Here is a 19,530-nt window from a genome sequence, read left to right on the forward strand (position 1 = left end):
CAGTGTACACCTCCCATTCTCGTCACCAATCCTGACATTTCCCTCTTACTCCCTCAAATATTGTCTCCAGCAATTGACTCACTGTGCCAGATCCTCAAGTCCATTGCTCATGCCAGTAGTTCACTCTCCATTGGAGCCTCCTTGCCTTCACTGCTGTGAGCTGTTGCAATCCTGACTTGGTTTCCAGTGGCTAACATTATAAAATCACATTCCTGCAATCAGCTTCAGCTTCTGCTATCTCTATCATATTTGTCTAATAATACCTCCAGCCCAAGCCAACTACACCCTTTGGTTTACCTCTGTTCCAGCAAACAAGGGACTGAACGTGACTGCACAAAATACAATTGTGCTAACTGGACTCTATGATAAAATCATCTTTTCATTCCGATTTTTATAAATTTTTAAACTTTTAGTTTATTTAAATTTTTTTGAGAGAGTTCTCTTATTGGCTGATTTACTCCCCCACAAAATGCCCTACAATATCCAGGGTTGGACCAGGCAAAAATGTGAGGAGCCAGGAGTTCAACCTGGATCCCCTGCATGGGTGGCAGGGACCCAAGCTACCACTTCTTGTCTCCCAGAATGTACATTAAAAGGAAGTTGGAATTGGGAACACTCAGGACTCGAACCCAGCCACTCTAAGAAAGGATGCAGACATGCCAAGCTTTGTCTTAACCACTGTGCTAAATGCCCACCCTCCCTCTGACTGAATCTTTCAATTCATGATCATAAACTCAACAGTGATCTGTTGAAGGTCCAGCAAAGAGACCTTTGGTGAGACTACCATTGAGCATGGGCTTCTCTTCTTCAGAATATAGGGTGAACACTGAGCATGGAGCCACTCCAGGAATCTGTGCTTTCTGCTTTCTGAGCTCTGGGCCCATGGGAATTAGCTGGTGTGTGCTTCCTTAGATCTTGTACTTTTAGGTGTCTCTCCTTGCTTCCCACCCTCACTCGTTCCTGGTGCGAGCTGCCGTGCACCACCCAGCTCTCCTCTCCAAGGTTGTTCTGAATTCAGGCAAGGAGCACTGGTAATCCTTCATCTACTAGTTATCCAATGTGGCTGTCACCAGAGGATGCCCAACGCTGAGATTCCTTTAGGGATGTGAGCCAAGAACACTAGGAGATGGGTACTCCTATTCTTTTAACCAAACCTTCTCAACACTCAGCATCTTTGTCCCTGTTTCCTTTTACTAACAAGGTTTTTTTTTTTTTTTCCTAGATTTCCAAGGACTCCCTCCTTGCTTTTTCTGAAGCCAGAGCTTGAGCACTTGACTTCCAGAGAGGGTGTCCCTGACTTACCTGTAAGTGTGCACCCTCTGTTCCTGAATATTCTATTTGGTTATTCTGTTCCATGTTTTTTCATTAGCATTTAGCATGCCATGCTTTGTGACGGTAATGGCTGAAGTTTTTGTTTGCTAAAGTGCATGCCCTGTGGATGTGGGGCTCTGGTTTGTGTTTGTGTACCCTGGGTTCAGAGCTATTTCTGGCATACAGTACATACTCAGTATATGTTTGCTGAATACACAAGCTAAAATGTCATGGCTTCATGGCAGTCAGCTCATAGCAGGCACACTGCAACTTTAGGGTTAGACTGATATTTTGAAAATAGCTTTATTTAGGTATAACTGACATACAATGCATTGCATGTAGTTAAGGCATAAACTCATAGGCTTTGACATTTGTTTACACTCCTGAAACCATTACCATATTTCTTTTTTTTTAATAATAATTGTTTTTATTTTGTCAATCTTTACATAGTTAATTTGGGCAAAAAGGGTCAAGGGCTACAGGAAAGTGGGTAAGACTATTATTTCCATATTTTTCCTTCATATATCTGAGGTAGAGGGGGATATTGAGGGAGAAGCCCCACCCGGTTTCCCACCCACCCCAAGTCCCGCATGTGGGGCATGCTCCGAGATGCTTGTTGAAGTGGTTGCAATAGGTCACCAGTTTTGAAATTGCTGCCAATCTTGCCTCTCCAAACACGATGAGGTTGTTGAAAAATCCATTAATTGACATTGTCCATCATAGCGTCTCTATTTGCCCGGTATTTTGTTGCCAACCTATAGCTAAGGTGGTTGATTAACTTGTTCCATCTTCTGTCCCTTCATGGTTTGGGTTCTGAGTCTGGCATTATTGGGGAGATCACCAAAGAAACTTCGTCTGAGGTGTTCCCAGGCCAGATACTCGTATGCACCAGCAAGCACAGGGCCCAGCACAGTCCATCACCTGGTCAGCTGGTAGTTGCAATTGCTGGGTTGGTTCTGTTTTCAGCCCTGCCTTCTACTGGAACCAATAGGTGTTGCAGTCCAGCCTGGTTCTGCACAGCACATACTCGGTCTTCACCGAAACCAGTGGGAGCTGCATCCTGATGAGAGCGGCCCACAATAACCCCCACCAGGCCAACCCCCTACCCTGGTTTGCCAATATGTGTGGCAGACCAGTCCAATCTGTCCCACATCCCCCTGGCTCTTGTACATGGCAAATGGCATTGAAGCTTGGATCCATCTAACCAGCTCAACAGTCAAGCCTTCACGGGTGTGGTTGAGTGCCTCTCTGTCTAGCTACCCCAGCCCCCATCCTAGTTCTCATGCCCTCCCGTGGGAGTGGTAACCCAAGAGGGGGGAACCCACTATTTCCCTCCCAGGTCTCTCACTCCCGGATTGTGCACTTTCCAGGTGGTTCTGCAGTTTAACTTGACAGGATTAAGCCCAGCGCCAGTTTCTGACAGCTGATGCTACGGCTATGCCCAAACAGCCCTCTTCCATTCTAATTGTAGGTTGCACCCATAGGAACAATACACCCATCCTGGCTTTTCCCTGATCTAGTCCACATGAGGCACACAAGTGTTGTAGCCCTGCTTAGTCTGGTCTGCCCCCATCCCAGTTCATGCTCTCCAGCGGGAGTAGCTGTCCAGCAGGGGAACCACCCCTTATTCCCCCGCTGGCTCTGTCTCCTCCCTTCCTGTATCTCACGTGTGCTGGATGGGCACTGCAGTCACATCCGGCACAGTCAACCTCATCCTGGCATTTGTAGTGCGGACTGGTTTTTATCGCAACCAAACCTGGCTCGACCCTTACTCTGTTCTGGTGCTCGGATTTGCCAGTGATGACATTAACTGATTAACCTGGTCTGCCCCCAATCCATGCCTAATGTATGCCAGTGGGAAACTTCTTGTGGCCTGCTCTGGGCTGTTTCCATTCATGCTTTTTGCGCTTACCCATGGGGTCTGTGTCCTGCCAGAGGAGTTGCCCAGGCTCCTCCATCAGAACCTCTCCCAGTGCCGGATTTTGCGCATGCCAGTGGGTCCATGAGCCAGCCCTACTCAGTTCCTAGCTTTCGACCCAAGCTGGTTCTTGTTGTTGGATATTTCAGCCCAGCCATGGCTTGTCCAGTCCATTCCCACATATGGCGCACACATGGTTCAGTAGGGGTTGCGACCTAGCCTAGTCCGTCCCACGTCTATCCTGGTCCTCCAGGAGCACCAGACAGTGCTGGGGTCTGGTCCAGCCTGGTGCGTCCAGTCCCAGTCCACACTTGTGCCAAGGGGGATTTCTCTGTTACCTGATCAGAACGCAGCCCCCATTCCAGCCCATGTGCTCCTTGGCGGCAGCCTTAATCCAGTTAGTGTGTCTACTGGACAAGACCTGTGCCAAAGCTTTAGCATAAACTGGTATTTGGTGGTCAGCATTGCTAAGTGGTAACACATTCTTTAAAGGAAGAGTAACTGTCATTGGGAAACTTTAGGATGTATTCACCTTGCAGAAACACATCGGGTTCAACGTGGAGCCACATAAGCAGCAATTCAAACCACCAAAATCCCAGAGCTCCCCTGCCAGGTGGCCAGCAGGCAAAGCCTGGCACCAAATGGCGCCCCGGCAGGCCCGAGCCCAGCTCACCATGTGCCCATGATGACGGGCATATGGGATCCGGGCATGAGAAACCCTGTCCCAGGACCCACCTGCTGCCGAGAGGCGACGGGAAGTGTAACCTCCCAGGCCCAAGGTCGCGCCCCACCCCAATCCCGTCTGCTGCCCAATGAGAGCAGCGGATGGGCCTGCCTAACCTGGCTCCAGAGACCTCCCCCCTGGGTCGGTGTACTCATTCCGAAGGAAGGAAGCCGCCTTGGAACCCCGGCAGGCAGGCCCAAGCCCGGTTCACCATGTGCCCATGATGGCGGGCGTATGGGATCCGGGCATGAGATGCCCTGTCTTGGGACCTACCCGCTGCCGAGACCGTTACCACATTTCATATGATGAATATGATCTTCATCCCCAAGTGTTTCCTCTTGCAATTTTATAATGCCTTTCCTGTTCACAGACTATTATTGATTTGTTTTCAGTTTTTAAAATAGTCTGCATTTTGTAGTCTTTTATACAGTTGAATAGAATTATCTGTAGTTTTTTAAAAACTGAATTCGAGCTCCGGGCCTGCATCTGAGTGTCCACTGCCGCGGGCTCACTCTAACGTCTGAGTATTTCAGAGATCTACCTGCAGCCATGAGTAGCAACGAGTGCTTCAAGTGCGGGCGATCTGGCCACTGGGCCCAGGAATGCGCTACTGGAGGAGGCCGTGGTCATGGGATGAGAAGCCGTGGCAGAGGTTTCCAGTTTGTTTCCTTGTCTCTTCCAGACATCTGTTACCGCTGTGGTGAGTCTGGCCACCTTGCCAAGGATTGTGATCTTCAGGAGGATGCCTGCTATAACTGCGGTAAAGGTGGCCACACTGTCAAGGACTGCAAAGAGCCCGAGAGAGCGGGAGCAGTGTTGCTACAACTGCGGCAAACCAGGCCACCTGGCTCGTGACTGTGACCACGCCGATGAGCAGAAGTGCTATTCATGTGGAGAATTTGGACACATTCAGAAAGATTGCACCAAGGTGAAGTGCTATAGGTGTGGTGACACTGGCCATGTAGCTATCAACTGCAGCAAGACCAGTGAAGTCAACTGTTACTGCTGCGGCAGGTCGGGGCACCTTGCACGGGAATGCACGGTGGAAGCCACAACCTAATTAATTTCCTTTGTCGCCCCTGCTTTTTCTGATTGATGGTTGTATTATTTTCTCTGAATCCTCTTCACTGGCCAAAGGTTGGCAGATAGAGGCTCCTCCCAGGCCAGTGAGCTTTACTTGCCGTGTAAAAGGAGGAAAGGGATGGAAAACGACTTCCTGTATGTAACTACAAAAAAGTTTATGTTTAGTTTGGTAGAGGTGTTATGTATAAAGTTTTGCTAAAGAACCCCCTTTCCGCGCCACTGGTGAATAGGGACTGACGAATGGAAAGAGTGGAGTCTGACCATTACGCCCATGCTGGGCTTCCCAGGTAGGAGGTAAAACCAATTTTGGAAGTGCTTATGAACTTCCATAAATAACTTTAATTTTAGCATAATGATGGCCTTGGACTGTTTGATCTCAGTAGCTATTTAATAACATCAAGTAACATCTGTATCAGGCCCTCATAGAACATACAGTTGAGTGGGAATAAGCAAAATAAATTACAAACATGCGTGTTGGTGGCTATGTCAGAGAAATCGAGATCAAAGCCTAAACCACTTCATCACAGAGTTGATGCTGCACATACAGATGGTGATGGCACAGGTATCGGTCACATGTTTGCAAAGACTTCTAAAACCCGGAGTAAACATCGATGCCCAGGGTTGGCATAACTTGGAGCTATTCAGGAATTGCAGAGAAATGTGTTTTCACAGAAATCAAGATGTTATTTTTGTATACTATATCGCTTAGACAACTGTGTTTCATTCGCTGTAATCAGTTCTTAAAAGTCAGATGGAAAAAGCAACTGAAGTCCTAGAAAATAGAAATGTAATTTTAAGCTGTTCCAATAAAGCTGGAGGAGGAAGGAAAAAAAAAAACCCTGACTTCGGGTGCCAGCACAATGGCACAGCAAGCTACTCCTCAGCCCTGTGATGCCAGCATCCCATACTGGGGCTGGTTTGTGTCCTGGGTACTCCAATTCCAATCCAGCTCCCTGCTTATACCTAGGAAGGCAGCAGAGAATGGACCAAATATTTGGGACCCTGCACTCATGTGGGAGACCTGGAAGATGCTCCTGGTGCCCAAGCTTGGGTCAGCTCAGCTCTGGCCATTGTAGCCATTTGGAAAGTGAATAAGCAGTTAGAAACCACCCCCATCCTCCTCTATTTCTCTCTGTATAAAATCTGCTTTGCAAATAAGGACAGATAATTGTTTTTAAAAACCTGGCTTCATTCAATGTAATTATTTTGAAAACTATCCATGTTATTGTGTGTAAGAGTTCATTATTTTCTTTTCACTGAAAAGTATACCATTTATGTATGATTGGCCTTGGCCAGAGGACATAGATTGGTTTACAACCTGAGGATTTGTAAAACTGATGTTACAATGAAGTGTTTGAGTTATGTAATAATTATGTATTTGACTTCTTAAGAAACAACCACATTGTTTTCCAAGGTGGCTGCCATTCACCATTCCCACCAATTAGTAGAGTTCCAGTTGTTCCACATCCTTTCCAATGATTGGTGTACAGTCTTTCTAATTTACATATCTAGTAAAAATGTCACAGTATCTCATTGGGTACCTTGGCCCAGGCGGGGCAACCTCGAATAACTCCTACCAGGCCCATCTCCAGCCCTGGTTTTGTACATGCTGACACATGCTGCTGCCTAGCCCAGTCCAGCCTGAATTCGTCCCAGCTCTCATGCACACCAATGGGTACTGAAGATTAGTTCAGCCCAACCCACCCTTAGACCTGGCTCATACATATGCCAGTGGGTGCTGCCACCTTATCCGGTCTGGCCCACCCCCATCCCTAGATTTTGTACTCACCAGTAGGAGCTGCAGCTTCACAGGGAAGTGCCCACAGTTCCCCAGCCAGGTTCCTCCCAACCCTGGATCTTGTAGGGAGTACTGCGGTTCAGTCTGATATGACTCATACCCAGTCCTGGCACCAGCCAGTGGGTATGGCTGCTATCTCTCCCTCTCTTTCTCTCTGTGACTCTGACTTTCAAATAAGTGAAATAAAAGCTTAAAAAAAAGAATTAAATATCACAGTGCTTAGATTAAATTCTCATTGTTATTTAGAGCCTGAACCAGTAAGATGGTTGTAGAAATAAATGATACCAGAACAGTGAGTGTTACTGTGAATGGAAGAACATGATGTGCGCATCAGGGATCTCTCACTGTTTTCCCTCAATGCAAGAATGTATTCTGCCCTTTTGTCTTAGATATGAAGCTTTGTAACAAATGGCTCCTGACACTGGGATTGGTTACTGTGTATTGAAAGCCAGGTGGCAATTAGGAAAGTAACAAAGATTGGAGGAAAAAAATAAAACATAAAAATCTCTGGGTTTAAAATTATTATTCCATCATATCAACAATATGTCATGCAGATTTGTAAAATCTTTGCTTTGGAAAAAAATTGCTTTAAAAAGAAAAGGAGAGAGTGTTCTACTTACCACCTTGAGTTCAAGGTTACAATCCTAGCTTTCTGGCTAGCCTGGCATGGCTGTCTCCAGCTCCTTTTTGTTGTTGCTATTCCAACTTTGCAATACCTGCCATTCTCCAAGTGCCCCAAGTTGCAGGCAAGCTCCACACTGAAGGGGAGGAGCTACTTGTCAGGGTCTGTTCCCAACGTCACAGCCTCACATCTCAGAGACTAACAGCGCTGTCCTCCTGGGCACCACAGAGGACTCCGACCACTGTGCTTCGTGCCATGTGAATGCTATAACCTACAAGATGACTGGCGGATCCAAGTGTATGTGTTTGATTGGCTTTAGTCTTATCTGTCTTAAAATGGTGAGTTCATCATTCCAACTACCTTGTGACCGTTTGGGGCATAAAGACACATTTACTAGCTTTCCTTTTTGTGGAGAGGGACAACTTGGAAGAAAGGAGAAATCAAAATAGTTTAGGATCATAGTAAGATTGTATATGTTTGTGCATTTGAAATTTAATACACTGAGCAAGAGAAGAAAAACAAGATTTTCATTATATTTTAAGAACAAAGGCTCATGAAAAATCTCTCAGCAGCTACTGACATTGCTCAATAGGCAGATTCAAAAGAAAAAATGAAATCGTAATGTGATCTGCCTCCTGCCTTCCAATTCTATTTTGGATTGTTTTGTGGTAGATTTGAGTGTTGCGAAATGATTTGTGCAGATACATTCTCATGTGGATTGAAAGATGGCTCCATTGTGTATAAAATGTTATGATTAATTTACTGATGCTCTGATTTAATGTTACGCATTTCCCCAAATGATATTTTTCTGGATGGCTCTAATGTTCTCAACTTTCCTTTTCAGGTCACTTCAGCAAAAACAGGTAAACTTTCCTGATCTGCAAGCTTTCGCTCCTCATATTTGAGTTGAATTTCCATTGTTAATTCACAGGTTGCCTGAGATAGAAAGGCTATGCTGCGGAGAGGTGGGAGAACATGTTGTGAGCACTCCCATTGGGTGCTGAGCGCTTAGCAGGTGCTGGGAAGATGGCACCTAGTAAGACAAATAAACACGTCATTTTGTTCACTGATGTATTGCCCAAATGCTAACAATGGTTAGAGATGGGCCAGGCTGTAGCTAGGAGGCAGGGACTCCATGGTGGGCTTCCACCGAGGTGGCAGGAGTCCAAGTAATTTGGATCATCCCCTGCTGCCTTCCAGGCTCATTAGTAGGAAGCTGTATTGAAAGTAGGGACAGAATTCAATTCCAAACACTTGGATATGAAGTATAGCATCCTGGATTTACCATGCCAAGCCACAAAGCCTGCCCCCAGTTGCCTTCAGAATTGGCCAGGAAATTGTGGGAAGAATGTCTTGGCCCTCTATAAAATAATCTTTTCCTAAGTGACATTTGGGTAGACAAAATCTAGCGCTGCTGTCTTGGACAAGTTCTCAGCCTGCCAAGGACACACTGCACCCCCAGAGGGCTCCTCTCAGCCCCCACAGCATGTACACTGTTCTAGAGAACTGGGGTCAGGCGGAGAGAGTGTCGGTGTGAATGGACTCCCGGGTTTTTAATAGCTGGGGCACATTTTATTGACATTGTGTAGAAGTGTGTTTTGATCTTGGGGCTCTGGCATTGACTTGTTTTTCTGGGGCTAGCCTCTGGGGCCCCATGGACTGATTTGGATTTCTCTGAGTTGAGAGTTTGCACAGATGCTGAGAATCAAAGGGCTTCTTTTTTGAGAGATCAGAGCAGTTGGTTACACAGATGGGGAATGAGGTTTTTTTCCTTTTATCACTGCAGTGAAGTGGACTAAACTTGGAAGCAGGAAACGTGAGGAGCTGTTGCTCCTGTATGGAGTCTAACACTGGTCACTCATAAGGGGACTGGCTTTCTAGACAGGTGCTGGCAGAGTCCTCCCTAGAGCTTAGCAAGAAACAGAAAATCCAACTTTCCTGCTGCATGCCCCAGACTCCCCAGCATCTTACTATTACTAGCATCCTCCGTGGCAGGGCCATCCCAGCTAGCTTCTACTGACCCCACCCACTCTGCCCCTACCACACATACACACACGTATGTTTTCAAAGTGCATATACTATTTCACTTAATATTCACAGCAATCTGAAAAATACAGGTATTTTACCTTTCAAAGTAAATCCCTAGGCTGTGGGCATTACTAATATACCATATTTTTTTAAGATTTATTTTATTTGTTTGAAAGACAGAGAGAGAGAGAGAGAGAGAGAAATATGGAGAAAGCACAAAAAGATATTCCATTTGCTGGTTCACTTCCCAGATGGCCACAAAGGCCAGGATTGGGCCAGGCTGAAGCTAGGAGCTTCAGCCAGGTCTCCCACATTGGTGACAGGCCCCAAGCACTTGAATCATCTTCCTCTGATTTCCCCAGGCCATCAGCAAGGAGCTGGATCCCAAGTGGAGCATCCAGGACTCAAGTCACTGCCCATTTGGTGCTGCAGGCAGTGGCTCTCCCTTCTATACCACAGTACAAGCCCCAACACAGCACATTTCTTGAGGCAGAAGACCAAGTCCAAGAGAAACTAAATGAGTTACACATGTTCATACACAAAAGTGAAAGGCAGATCCAGGGCCAAAACATAGAGCTCTCAAATCCAAATCCTCTGCTATTTTTCTACCATACAGTTAAGTTTCACAAGTGTATCGTTTCTCTTTGTTGTTCTCTTCCAGGCAAATGAGGCTTTCTAGCCTGGGTTAATGGGGCTAATTTTTTCTTTAACATATTGTTCACTTATTTGCCTCTACTTGGAGGAAAAAACAAAAAAACAAAAACAGAGTGACAGAGAGAAAGAGACACAAAGAGAGATTCCATCCATTGATTCACTTCCCAAATGCCTGCAGCAGAGAGGGACTGGGCCAGGCTGAAGCCAGAGCCAGGAACTCAGTTCAGGTCTCCCAGATAGGTGGCAGGGTCACTGGGAACTGGATCGAAAATGGAACAACTAGGACTTGGAACAAGCATTCCAATATTTGATGCAGATGTCCCAGGTGGTGATTTAACCCACTGAGCCACAGCACCCTTCCAGGTTGGTTTTGTGGACTCTTCAGACCCTGTGACTGGCCTGTGGGGAGAAGGTCCTTTAAGACCACTGCCTAATGACCCATCAAGCTTCTTCATCTGGGACTGATATGACTATCATTGTCCCATGATGTTATTCCATTCCAGCGAACAGGACCAGCTGATCGAGGCAAGAAGATAGACTGGAAGAACAGGGGACAGAGTTGAGAAGCACCAGGCAATGAGAGGAAGGAAGGCATATCGAGCACAAACAAGGAGGGAGCAGAAGGAAGAGGGACATGTGGGCAGGTTGCAATGGAGGCCTTGCAAGGCTCTCCAGTCTGCAGGGGTCTAGGGATGGAAATCTCCCTGCAGACCCTGCTTCCCTCAGCCAGTGCCTTTCAAGCCAACAACCTCCCTCCACCTTGCCATGTATAACTGTCCTCATTTTCTTTCGACAGCAAATGAAACAAGCCTGGGTAGTGTTCAAAGAATGTCTGGCCAGCGCACAGTGAAGACTTTGTTCATTTTTGCGGCATGTTGCTCTCTGAGCTGCTGCCAGGTGCAGCTCCTTGCACCCTGGGGATAGAAAGAGAAGGTTCTCTGTGTCGGGTCCACAGGGATGCGGTTGAGGCAGAGGGAAGGGGGAGTGTCTACTGGCAGATCACACCTTGGTAGCTACCCATTTTCACTGTTTGCCCTGTGGGTTTTGCCTGTTGGTTTTGCTCTTTTGTTTCTGAATTTGACATAGAAGGATCTTAATCGGAAAATGTAATAAATTAAACATAAAAGACCAAGTACCAGTTTCAGACTTAGAACTCAGCTGCATTTATCAATCTCATTTCCACATGGACGTTTCTGTGTCTGTGGATTTGTGTAAGACAGTAAGACAGGACTGCCAGGCTGTCTCCCTAAGTGTAGGGACGCTTTGTGTAAATTGGTAATGTCGTCATCCAATCCCACTGGCAAATCACACCCGAGGCTTCATGAGGAGGCACCCCAGCATCTGATTCTTACTACTGAGACAGATGGTTGGTAGGGAAAGGAAGAATAAGGTTTGTTTGTATTAAATAGAAGAATCTGGAAAGTATTCCGATCTGATAATAGGAAAGAGCCATCGAGTAACTGCACCAAGGCTGGATCCCCCTCCCTCCTTCCCTGAATTTGATGAAGGGTCCTCTGCGGAAGGTACAGAATGTTTTGGGCAGAGGCAAGGATGGAACAAGTCTAGCTGGAACCAGGAAGGCATAGGTGTGACAGGGAAGGGAGACCAATGGCAGAGCAGAAATCAGACTGGAATAGAAGGCTCTGGAATAGAATCCCTCAACTGTTCCTACACCCTCCGTCCCCAGGCTGCTTCCCACAGTCACTTCCCACTCCTCTAGAAGTGCAAAACGTGAAAAGTATTCCCAAGCAACTTAGGAAGATCTTTGGGAAATGAGCAGCCGGAGCCTTCTGGCTGTCGAGGGGCACTTGGCCTCTCTCTTTCTTGGTTTTCCCTTGAACTGAAAACAAAGGGCGAAGCTGTGTGTGGAGGTCAGTGCCAGGATGCTTGAATCTGAAGCTGCGGTCCTAGCAGGTCTCTCAGCTGTCGCATGGTGGCCATCTGTCTTTCAGCTCCTGCAATACCCACAATCGATCAGGCCTACTCAAAAATCAGCAACAGTATCACCGTAGAATGGGCCATGGTCCCTGGCGCTACCAGTTACCTGCTCACAGCCAAAGATGGGGACACGGTCATTGAAACTATGGTGGCCACTCCCCCTGGCACTGTGACAGGCCTGAAGGCTGCAACGTTGTACCAGATCACCATCAGATCCATCAGTGCTGCGGGGAGAAGCCAGGCATCGCCTCCGGCACAGGCCAAGACAGGTAGCTGGAAGTTCGTTCCCTCTGAGAGTTGTCTTGCAACCTGGAGCTATCGCACCAGCGCTGCAGATGCATCCTGTGATTAAGTGTTCCTGCAGGCCTATGATTTAGGCCCCACACATGAAAGCCACCAAATAATGTTTTGGGGAACTCAGATAGCTATAGGAGATGCTTTATCTTCGAAAATAATACCTGCTCTTGTGCTCTTTTCAAAACATCCCTGTTTCTAGTTTTAAGCTTTTATTATTATTCCTTAGTTTTATTTGCTTTAACTTAGTTATTGGAAAGGCAGAGTGATGGAGAGACAAAGATCTGCTGGTTCAGTCCCCGCAAATGCCTGTAGCAGCGGGGCTGGGATGAGTGACAGGAACCCAAGGGGCTCCGGACCATCGTCTGCTGCCTCCAAGGCACATTAGCAGCAAGCTGGAGCAGAAGCAGAGGCCGGGCTTAATCCCAGGCACTCCAATACATGGCACAGGCAGCCCAAGCAGCAGCTTAACCCACTGCACCATAACTTGTGTGATGCATCCCCCACTTCTAAATCTCTGGAAAAGGGATAACACGTTGTAACTATCCACATAAAGAACACATGGACAGGAGTTGCTGCATGCTAGCCGCGTAGTATATGTTAACAAAGAAAAACATTTGGAATTCACCTTTTTGCTTGATAAAGTTGTACCTGCTCAATAGAGTTATGTATATGTCAAAGTACTATCAGTCATCAATTCCCCGTTTGTTTGTGTTCTGATTACAGCAATGTTTTATCTGATTTCTGACTACCAACTGAACAAGTGCCTAAGATTTAATTTCTGTTCCCCATTCCTCAGCCAAGACATTTATGAGTAATGAATATTTAAATAGCAGTTATCTAATGGAGCTCTGCCACAAATCCTTTTAAAAAGTAGACAATCATTTTGTAGTATGAGCAGTCAACCTCAATTAACTTATCCCTGAATTATATCCTCTATTGAATTTCAGTGGCACAAACATGTATGTTCTTGTCTGTTGCAGTGTTGGCAGCACCCATTCTAGAAGTCAGTTCTCCAAGTCCAGACTCTATTCTCGTACAGTGGGAAGCTGTCTGTATGGCGATCGGATTCTCTGTGTCCGTCATGCAGGCCAACGGCTTGGGAAGAATATGGAAAGAGAATACCACCAACACCTCACTGACCTTCAGTGGGTTAGATGCCGGCACCCTCTACACTGTAAAGGCATATGCGTGGAACTCCAATGGAGTCCCTGGGGATGACTCCACCTGCAATCAGAGGACGAGTAAGGATATCTGGCTCAGTGTGATTCATGACAGGGGCTGTGTATGGCGGCCATCTAGGGCAGTGTTAAGTGATAGGTACAGACTGGCTGGCCACAGCTGTCTGAATTTATTAGGAAGTTATTTATAGAGCTTGACTCTTCCTCCTCCATAGTTTGAACACCAAAATGCGTGTAAAGAAATACTGCCCAGAGCATGGCAGCTCCCTCTGTGACACATCACTCCACATCAACATAGACAGCACAACACCACCAACAAGGGGGTGGTTCTCCTTAGCTTGTCCAGCCCACCCAGACCTGACACCATGGTAGGCGTTAAATGAGTTCTCTCTCTCTCTCTCTCTCTCTCTTTGTGTGTCTGCTTCTCAAATAAATAAATCACTTATAAACAGATGTTTTATCTACTTGAAAAGCAGGGTGTTAAAAACAGTGGGAGAGACAGAAAGAATGTTTATCTACTGATTCACTCCCCGCAAATAGCTACAATGCCTAGGGCTGTTCCGGGCCAAAGCCAGGAACCACATGGATGGCAAAGGTCCTAAAACTTGGGTAAATTTCCAGTTCTTGCTTTTCCAGGTGCATTAGCAGGGAGCAGGATAGGAAATAGTTCAGCTGGGACTTGAATCAGCACTCATCTTGGATGCCAGCATTGCAAGGAGGCAGCATAAGTGGCTATGCCATAATGCGATCGTCTAAGTAATTTTTTTTCTTAAAGTCTTAGAGTTTGGATTTAGTTTCTGCATAAGTTTGTTAGGGTTGCTTTAACAAAGGGCTGTAAACTGGATGACTTAAATAATAGATATTTATCAGTTCTGGAGGGTTAGGATATCTAAAATCAAAATGTTGCCAATCCTGGTTCCTTCTAGGTGCTGTGAGAAAGGGTCTGTTGCAAGTCTTTCTTGTTGGCTTGTACATGGTCGTCTACGTGCACATGGTATTGTCCTTGTGTACTATGTCTGTGTTCAAATTTCATCTTTTTTCCTCATTTTTAAAAATGTATTTGAAAGGCAGAGACCCAGCATGAGCAGGACAGATGAAGAGAGAAAGATATCTTCCATCTGCTGGCTTACTCCCAAAAATCCTGCAGTGTTCAGGGCTGGATTAGGCTGGAGTCAGATACCCACAATTCAGTCTGTGTCTCCCACATGGGTGACAAGAACCCAAGTACTTGAGCCATTACTTACTGCCTCCTAGCGTGTGCATTAGCAGGAAGTTGGAATCCAGAGCCAAACTGAACTTGAGCCTGATGTGGAATTTGAGCATCCCAAGCAATGGTTTAACCACTCCACCAAAGGCTCACCCCCAAATTTCTTCTTTTTATAGGCATATCAGTCATAGATTCAGAGTCTACCTTCAATGTGTTATGATCCCATTTTAAGATAAGATCGTGTTCTAAGGTCGCAAGGATTAGGACTCCAACATATAAATTCAATTCCCAACAGCTTCCCCCTGCTTCACCTGCCTTCCCTCATTCTTTCATGCCTCATGTGGGACAAGCAGATGGCCCTGAAACATGGAAGGCCACACCAGCCAGCCGTGGGTGTCACAGCAGCTTAGAGTAGTACACTTGTCCCTGTAGACAAACTGACCATGCAACAGGGGAAGGGAGCTGCTCAGATAGCCCACAGAAGGGGGACACAGCCAGTGCGAGCTTTGCAGAGTGGGTCTCTGCAAAGGATGTTAGTCTCTGCTCACAGGCTGTCTGAGCAATCTTCCATGGCCTGCCCAGTGCTCTTTATTACAGCACTGATGCCAAGGGACAATTGAGGCCAATCTACAGGAGAACTCTGAATACAGAGGGCATAATTATAAAAATGTGGGGAAGGGGTAATGATGTGCCACATTAAGCTGCTGCCTGCAACATCAGCTTTCTGCTTTGCTTCGATCTACCTTCCTGTTGATGAACATGAGAAGGCAGGGAGAGATGGCCAGAGTACCTTGGTCCCCTATCACCCACGTGGAGATCAAAATGAGTTCCTGGCTCCTGGATTTGACCTGAGCCACATGTGGTTGCTGTGGTCAGTAGCATATGGTCAGTAGATGGAAGATTGATATTTCTCTCTCTCTCCCTCTCACCCAATCTGTTGCTTTATCCTTCAAATAAATAAGTGAATCTTAACAACAGCAATAAAAAAGAATGCAGGGAAAGTGTTTTTTGGAGATACTAAAAGAAGATCACCTTAAAGTATGATCACCACACTTGATACTTTCCTTTGATCTAGACTAAAAGGGAAATCTGTTCCTCTATAAACAATTATTACCTGAATTTAAAAACATATATACTGGTGCCAAAAATAAGTGGAGGAGTTTAGATTCACCCATTAGTAATAATTTATTTAGCACCTCATTCAAGAGTAACACAGCCACATGACCTCCACATTTGGGATTGTGAGTCTTTTAGTCAGCTGTTAAAATAGCATATTAATTTATTCAAAACACGTTTTTAGCACCTACATATGTTAGACACTAATGTTACTACATTCATGTGACAGATGAGAAAAAAGGTTAAATGATGTGGCCAAGGTCACATATCTTGTAACAATATATGTAACCTATGTAACACAACGATGAGTTTGCATTGTCCACGGCAGATGAATCAGCGCTGCTCAGCTGCCTGCAGTACAGCTTCCTGCTTTCAGCACCTGCCATTCTCTACCCATGCGCACTGGATCCTCTGAGCTCTGCAGTATGGTCAGGCCAGATCTCACCTGGCCTCCTCCTGAGGCTGCTAAACATCTTGTTTGTTTCTCAAAAACGCAGGTCCCCGTGCGCCCAACAACATCCAAGTCTCCTTTGACGGTGGGACCCTGCAGGCGGCTGTGTCGTGGGCCCCTGCAGAAGGCGCATCCAACTACACTGTGATGGCGCTGAGTGGCTCCTCCCAGCTGAGCTGCAGCACGACCTCCAGTTCCTGCACCGTCTCTTCGCTCCAGTGTGGAACCGAGTACCAGATCTCAGTCTCAGCAAGCAATGATGCTGGATCTAGCAAATCGCCTTCTGCAGTGACCCTCAGGACTGGTATGTAAATGGCTGCGAGATCCCTGGAGGGTGGGCAGGCACCTGCGAGTGCCATCCTGGAGGTGGGAAATCCCCTGCAATGTTCCAGAACACTTCAGAAGGAGTGCAAATGGAAGCCTTGAACAAGACATTCCGATTAGCCTGAAGAATATTAGTGAAAGCTGATACTACACGGGGAGAAAGCACTTCTTTGAAAGTAAACAAGCCTGACTCCCCTTCCAGATGTCTTATTATTTTTTTTTCTTTTTCATTTACAATATTATAAAAAAAAAAAAAGCTAAGACTCAATCTGAGTTGCACAATTCTCACTGGGCAGTGCCCTGACTGACTCTGCCTTCATCATGTTTCATGACATAGGCATGGTAGGAGCTTTTTTTTTTTTTTTAAATAGTTATTTATTTATATTAGAAAGTCAGATTTTCAGAGAGAAGGAGGGACAGAGAAAAACATCTTCCATCCAATGGTTCACTCCCCAAGTGGCCACCACAGTTGGAACTGAGCTGATCTGAAGCCAGAAGCCAGGAACTTCCTCCACATTTCCCACATGGGTACAGGGTCTCAAGGCTTTGGACCGTCCTCCACTGCTTTCCCAGGCCACAGGCAGGGAGCTGGATGGGGAGTGGAGAAGCTGGTACATGAACCAGTGCTCATATGGGATCTTAGTGCGTCCAAGGCAAGGACTTTAGCCATGAGGCTGCTACTGTGCCAGGCCTGGGAGCTTTTTTTTTTTTTTTCAAGATAAAGATAGGATACTTCTAGTTCTGAATGTGTGCAGATATTTTTTGATTTTTCATTTTGTAAAACAAGTTAATTACAGTGCCAGTGCTGTGGCATAGTGGCCTAAGCTTCCATCTGTAGGGATCAGCATCCCACATGGTCACTGGTTCAAGTCACAGCTACTCCACTCACCACCCAGCACACTGCAGATGCTCCTGTGAAAGCAGCCCATGAGGTTCAAGTCTTTGGGCTCCTGAACACACACGGGAGAGTCTGTAGAAGCTCCTGGTTCTGGGGCTTTGACCTGGCAAAACCCTAGCTACTGTGGCCATCTGGGGAGTGCACCGCAAATGGAAGACCCCACTCACTGTGTTTCCTTTTCTCTGTCTCTCTATAACTTCACCTTCTAGATAAATAAATATGTATTTTAAAATTTTTTTTTTACCTGAAAGGTGGATTTTGCAGAGACAGAAAAAGGTAAAGTCTTCCATCTGATGGTTCACTCCCCAAGTGGCTTCAATAGCCAGAGCTAAGCTGATCTGAAGCCAAGTGCCAAGAGTTTCCTCTGGGTCTCCCCATGGGTGCAGGATCCCAAAGACTTGGGCTACTTTCTGCTGCTTTCTCAGGCCACAAACAGAGAGCTGGATGGGAAGGGTAGCAGGTGGCCCACGCACTAGTGCCCATGTAGGATTCCAGTGCCACTGGGCAGAAGATTAGCCTGATGCACCATCTTGTCAACCCCAATAAATATCTTTAAAGATGTATCTTTTTCAGCATTCAAAAGTGAGTATATCTAATCATACTCAGCTTATAACACAGCAAATATGTGAAAAATAATAATTCCTTCTACAGCATGTCCAATGAACTAGCAACAAAGTTGGTTGCGTGCAGGTCAGGAAACTTCACCTGGAAGGATTAGAACTGGGGACCCCATGATCATCTGGCATCCGCTCGATGTTGTATCTGTGGTTGGAGAGTACATGATAGGAACTCCAGGGATTTGGGATTCTTTGTTTAAGGTCCCTGTCAACTGTGGCCACGATGTAACACTTGTGCTGAGTCACTCTCTGTACTAAGCAGTCACCCACATGGGTTCCTTTGTGTGAACATGGTAAGCGTTCAAATCTTGGATCCTTGGCAATCCTTAGTGCCACTCGATACTTCTGCCCCAATTTTTCAATTTCTGCCATGACACAATCATTTATACAAGGGATATCATGCTGCCGCTGCAGTCTTTGTTTCTCCTGGAATCACCCTAAATATCTTTAAAAATTTAAAGAAAAAGACCAAACTATTGACTTATTTATTTGTCTAAAAAGCTGAGCAACACAAAGAGAAGGGTTGCTTTCCCAAAAGTCCCAATGGCCAGGACTACTCCAGGCCAAACTGAAGAGCGCAGAGCTCTGCTTCTCCCAAGCTGGTGGCAGCAGATCAAAACCTTGGCCCTTGCACACTCATTAACAGAAAGCTGGATCAGAAACAGAACTACTGGTACCCTGGAGAGAGATTCTGCTGTCGTAAGTGGCAGCCTAACTGTATGTGCCATGATACTGGTTCCTGATTACTGTAATTTAATGTGGGTATTACATTAGCAGAGTTTTTAGGACAAGACGACTGAGAGTGAGGAAAGTGAAGAGAAACATTTCAAAAGTATAGCAGTTCTGAGTTAGTCGTTTCAGACAGGAGAGAGCCATCCAGCATTTTTCAGGCTTGGGTACACATTAAGAACATCTGGAGAGTTTTTATACAATCCCAATACCCAAGTCCCACCTAAGACCAACAAAATCGTAATCATTAGAAAAAGGGTTTGGATGCGATCAGTTTGTAAAAGCTCCCTAGTTCCCAAGGTCATGGGAAGGACCTTGACTTCTCAATAAAAGGGCTGCATTTAGAAGGTGTGATGTGGAGCCTGGTGTGATAGCCTAGTGGCTAAATCCTCACTTTGCATGCATCAGGATCCCGTATGGGCAGCCAGTTCATGTTCTGGCTGCTCCACTTCTCACTCAGCTCCCTACTTGTGGCCTGGGAAAGCAGTAGAAAACGCTGGGACTCTGTACCTACATGGGAGACCAAGAAGAGGCTCCTGGCTTCAGATCGGCTCAGCTCCAGCCGTTGCTGCTACCTAATGAGTGAATCAGTGGAAAAAAAAGATCTTTCTCTCCGTATCTTTTTGCTCTTTGTATA

The 19,530-nt window shown here is 46.1% G+C and overlaps 1 protein-coding gene and 1 pseudogene across 1 annotated transcript in view; both read left to right on the forward strand.

Annotated features, from left to right (window-relative positions):
* The first annotated feature begins 4,472 nt into the window (after positions 1–4,472).
* On the forward strand, positions 4,473–5,634 carry LOC121168372 (annotated as a pseudogene).
* Positions 5,635–7,734: 2,100 nt separating this feature from the next.
* Positions 7,735–19,530, forward strand: part of FNDC7 (fibronectin type III domain containing 7) — a 29,521-nt gene continuing 17,725 nt past the window's right edge. Inside the window, exons 1-5 of the mRNA XM_040998783.1 lie at positions 7,735–7,794; positions 8,301–8,319; positions 12,091–12,345; positions 13,354–13,614; positions 16,372–16,629. Of these exons, the coding sequence (XP_040854717.1) occupies positions 7,735–7,794; positions 8,301–8,319; positions 12,091–12,345; positions 13,354–13,614; positions 16,372–16,629 (853 nt within the window). The remainder of the gene's footprint in view (positions 7,795–8,300; positions 8,320–12,090; positions 12,346–13,353; positions 13,615–16,371; positions 16,630–19,530) is intronic.

Source organism: Ochotona curzoniae, unplaced genomic scaffold, assembly GCF_017591425.1.
Source record: "Ochotona curzoniae isolate NIBS_2020 unplaced genomic scaffold, NIBS_Ocur_1.0 scaffold_1037, whole genome shotgun sequence".
Lineage (NCBI taxonomy): Eukaryota > Metazoa > Chordata > Mammalia > Lagomorpha > Ochotonidae > Ochotona > Ochotona curzoniae.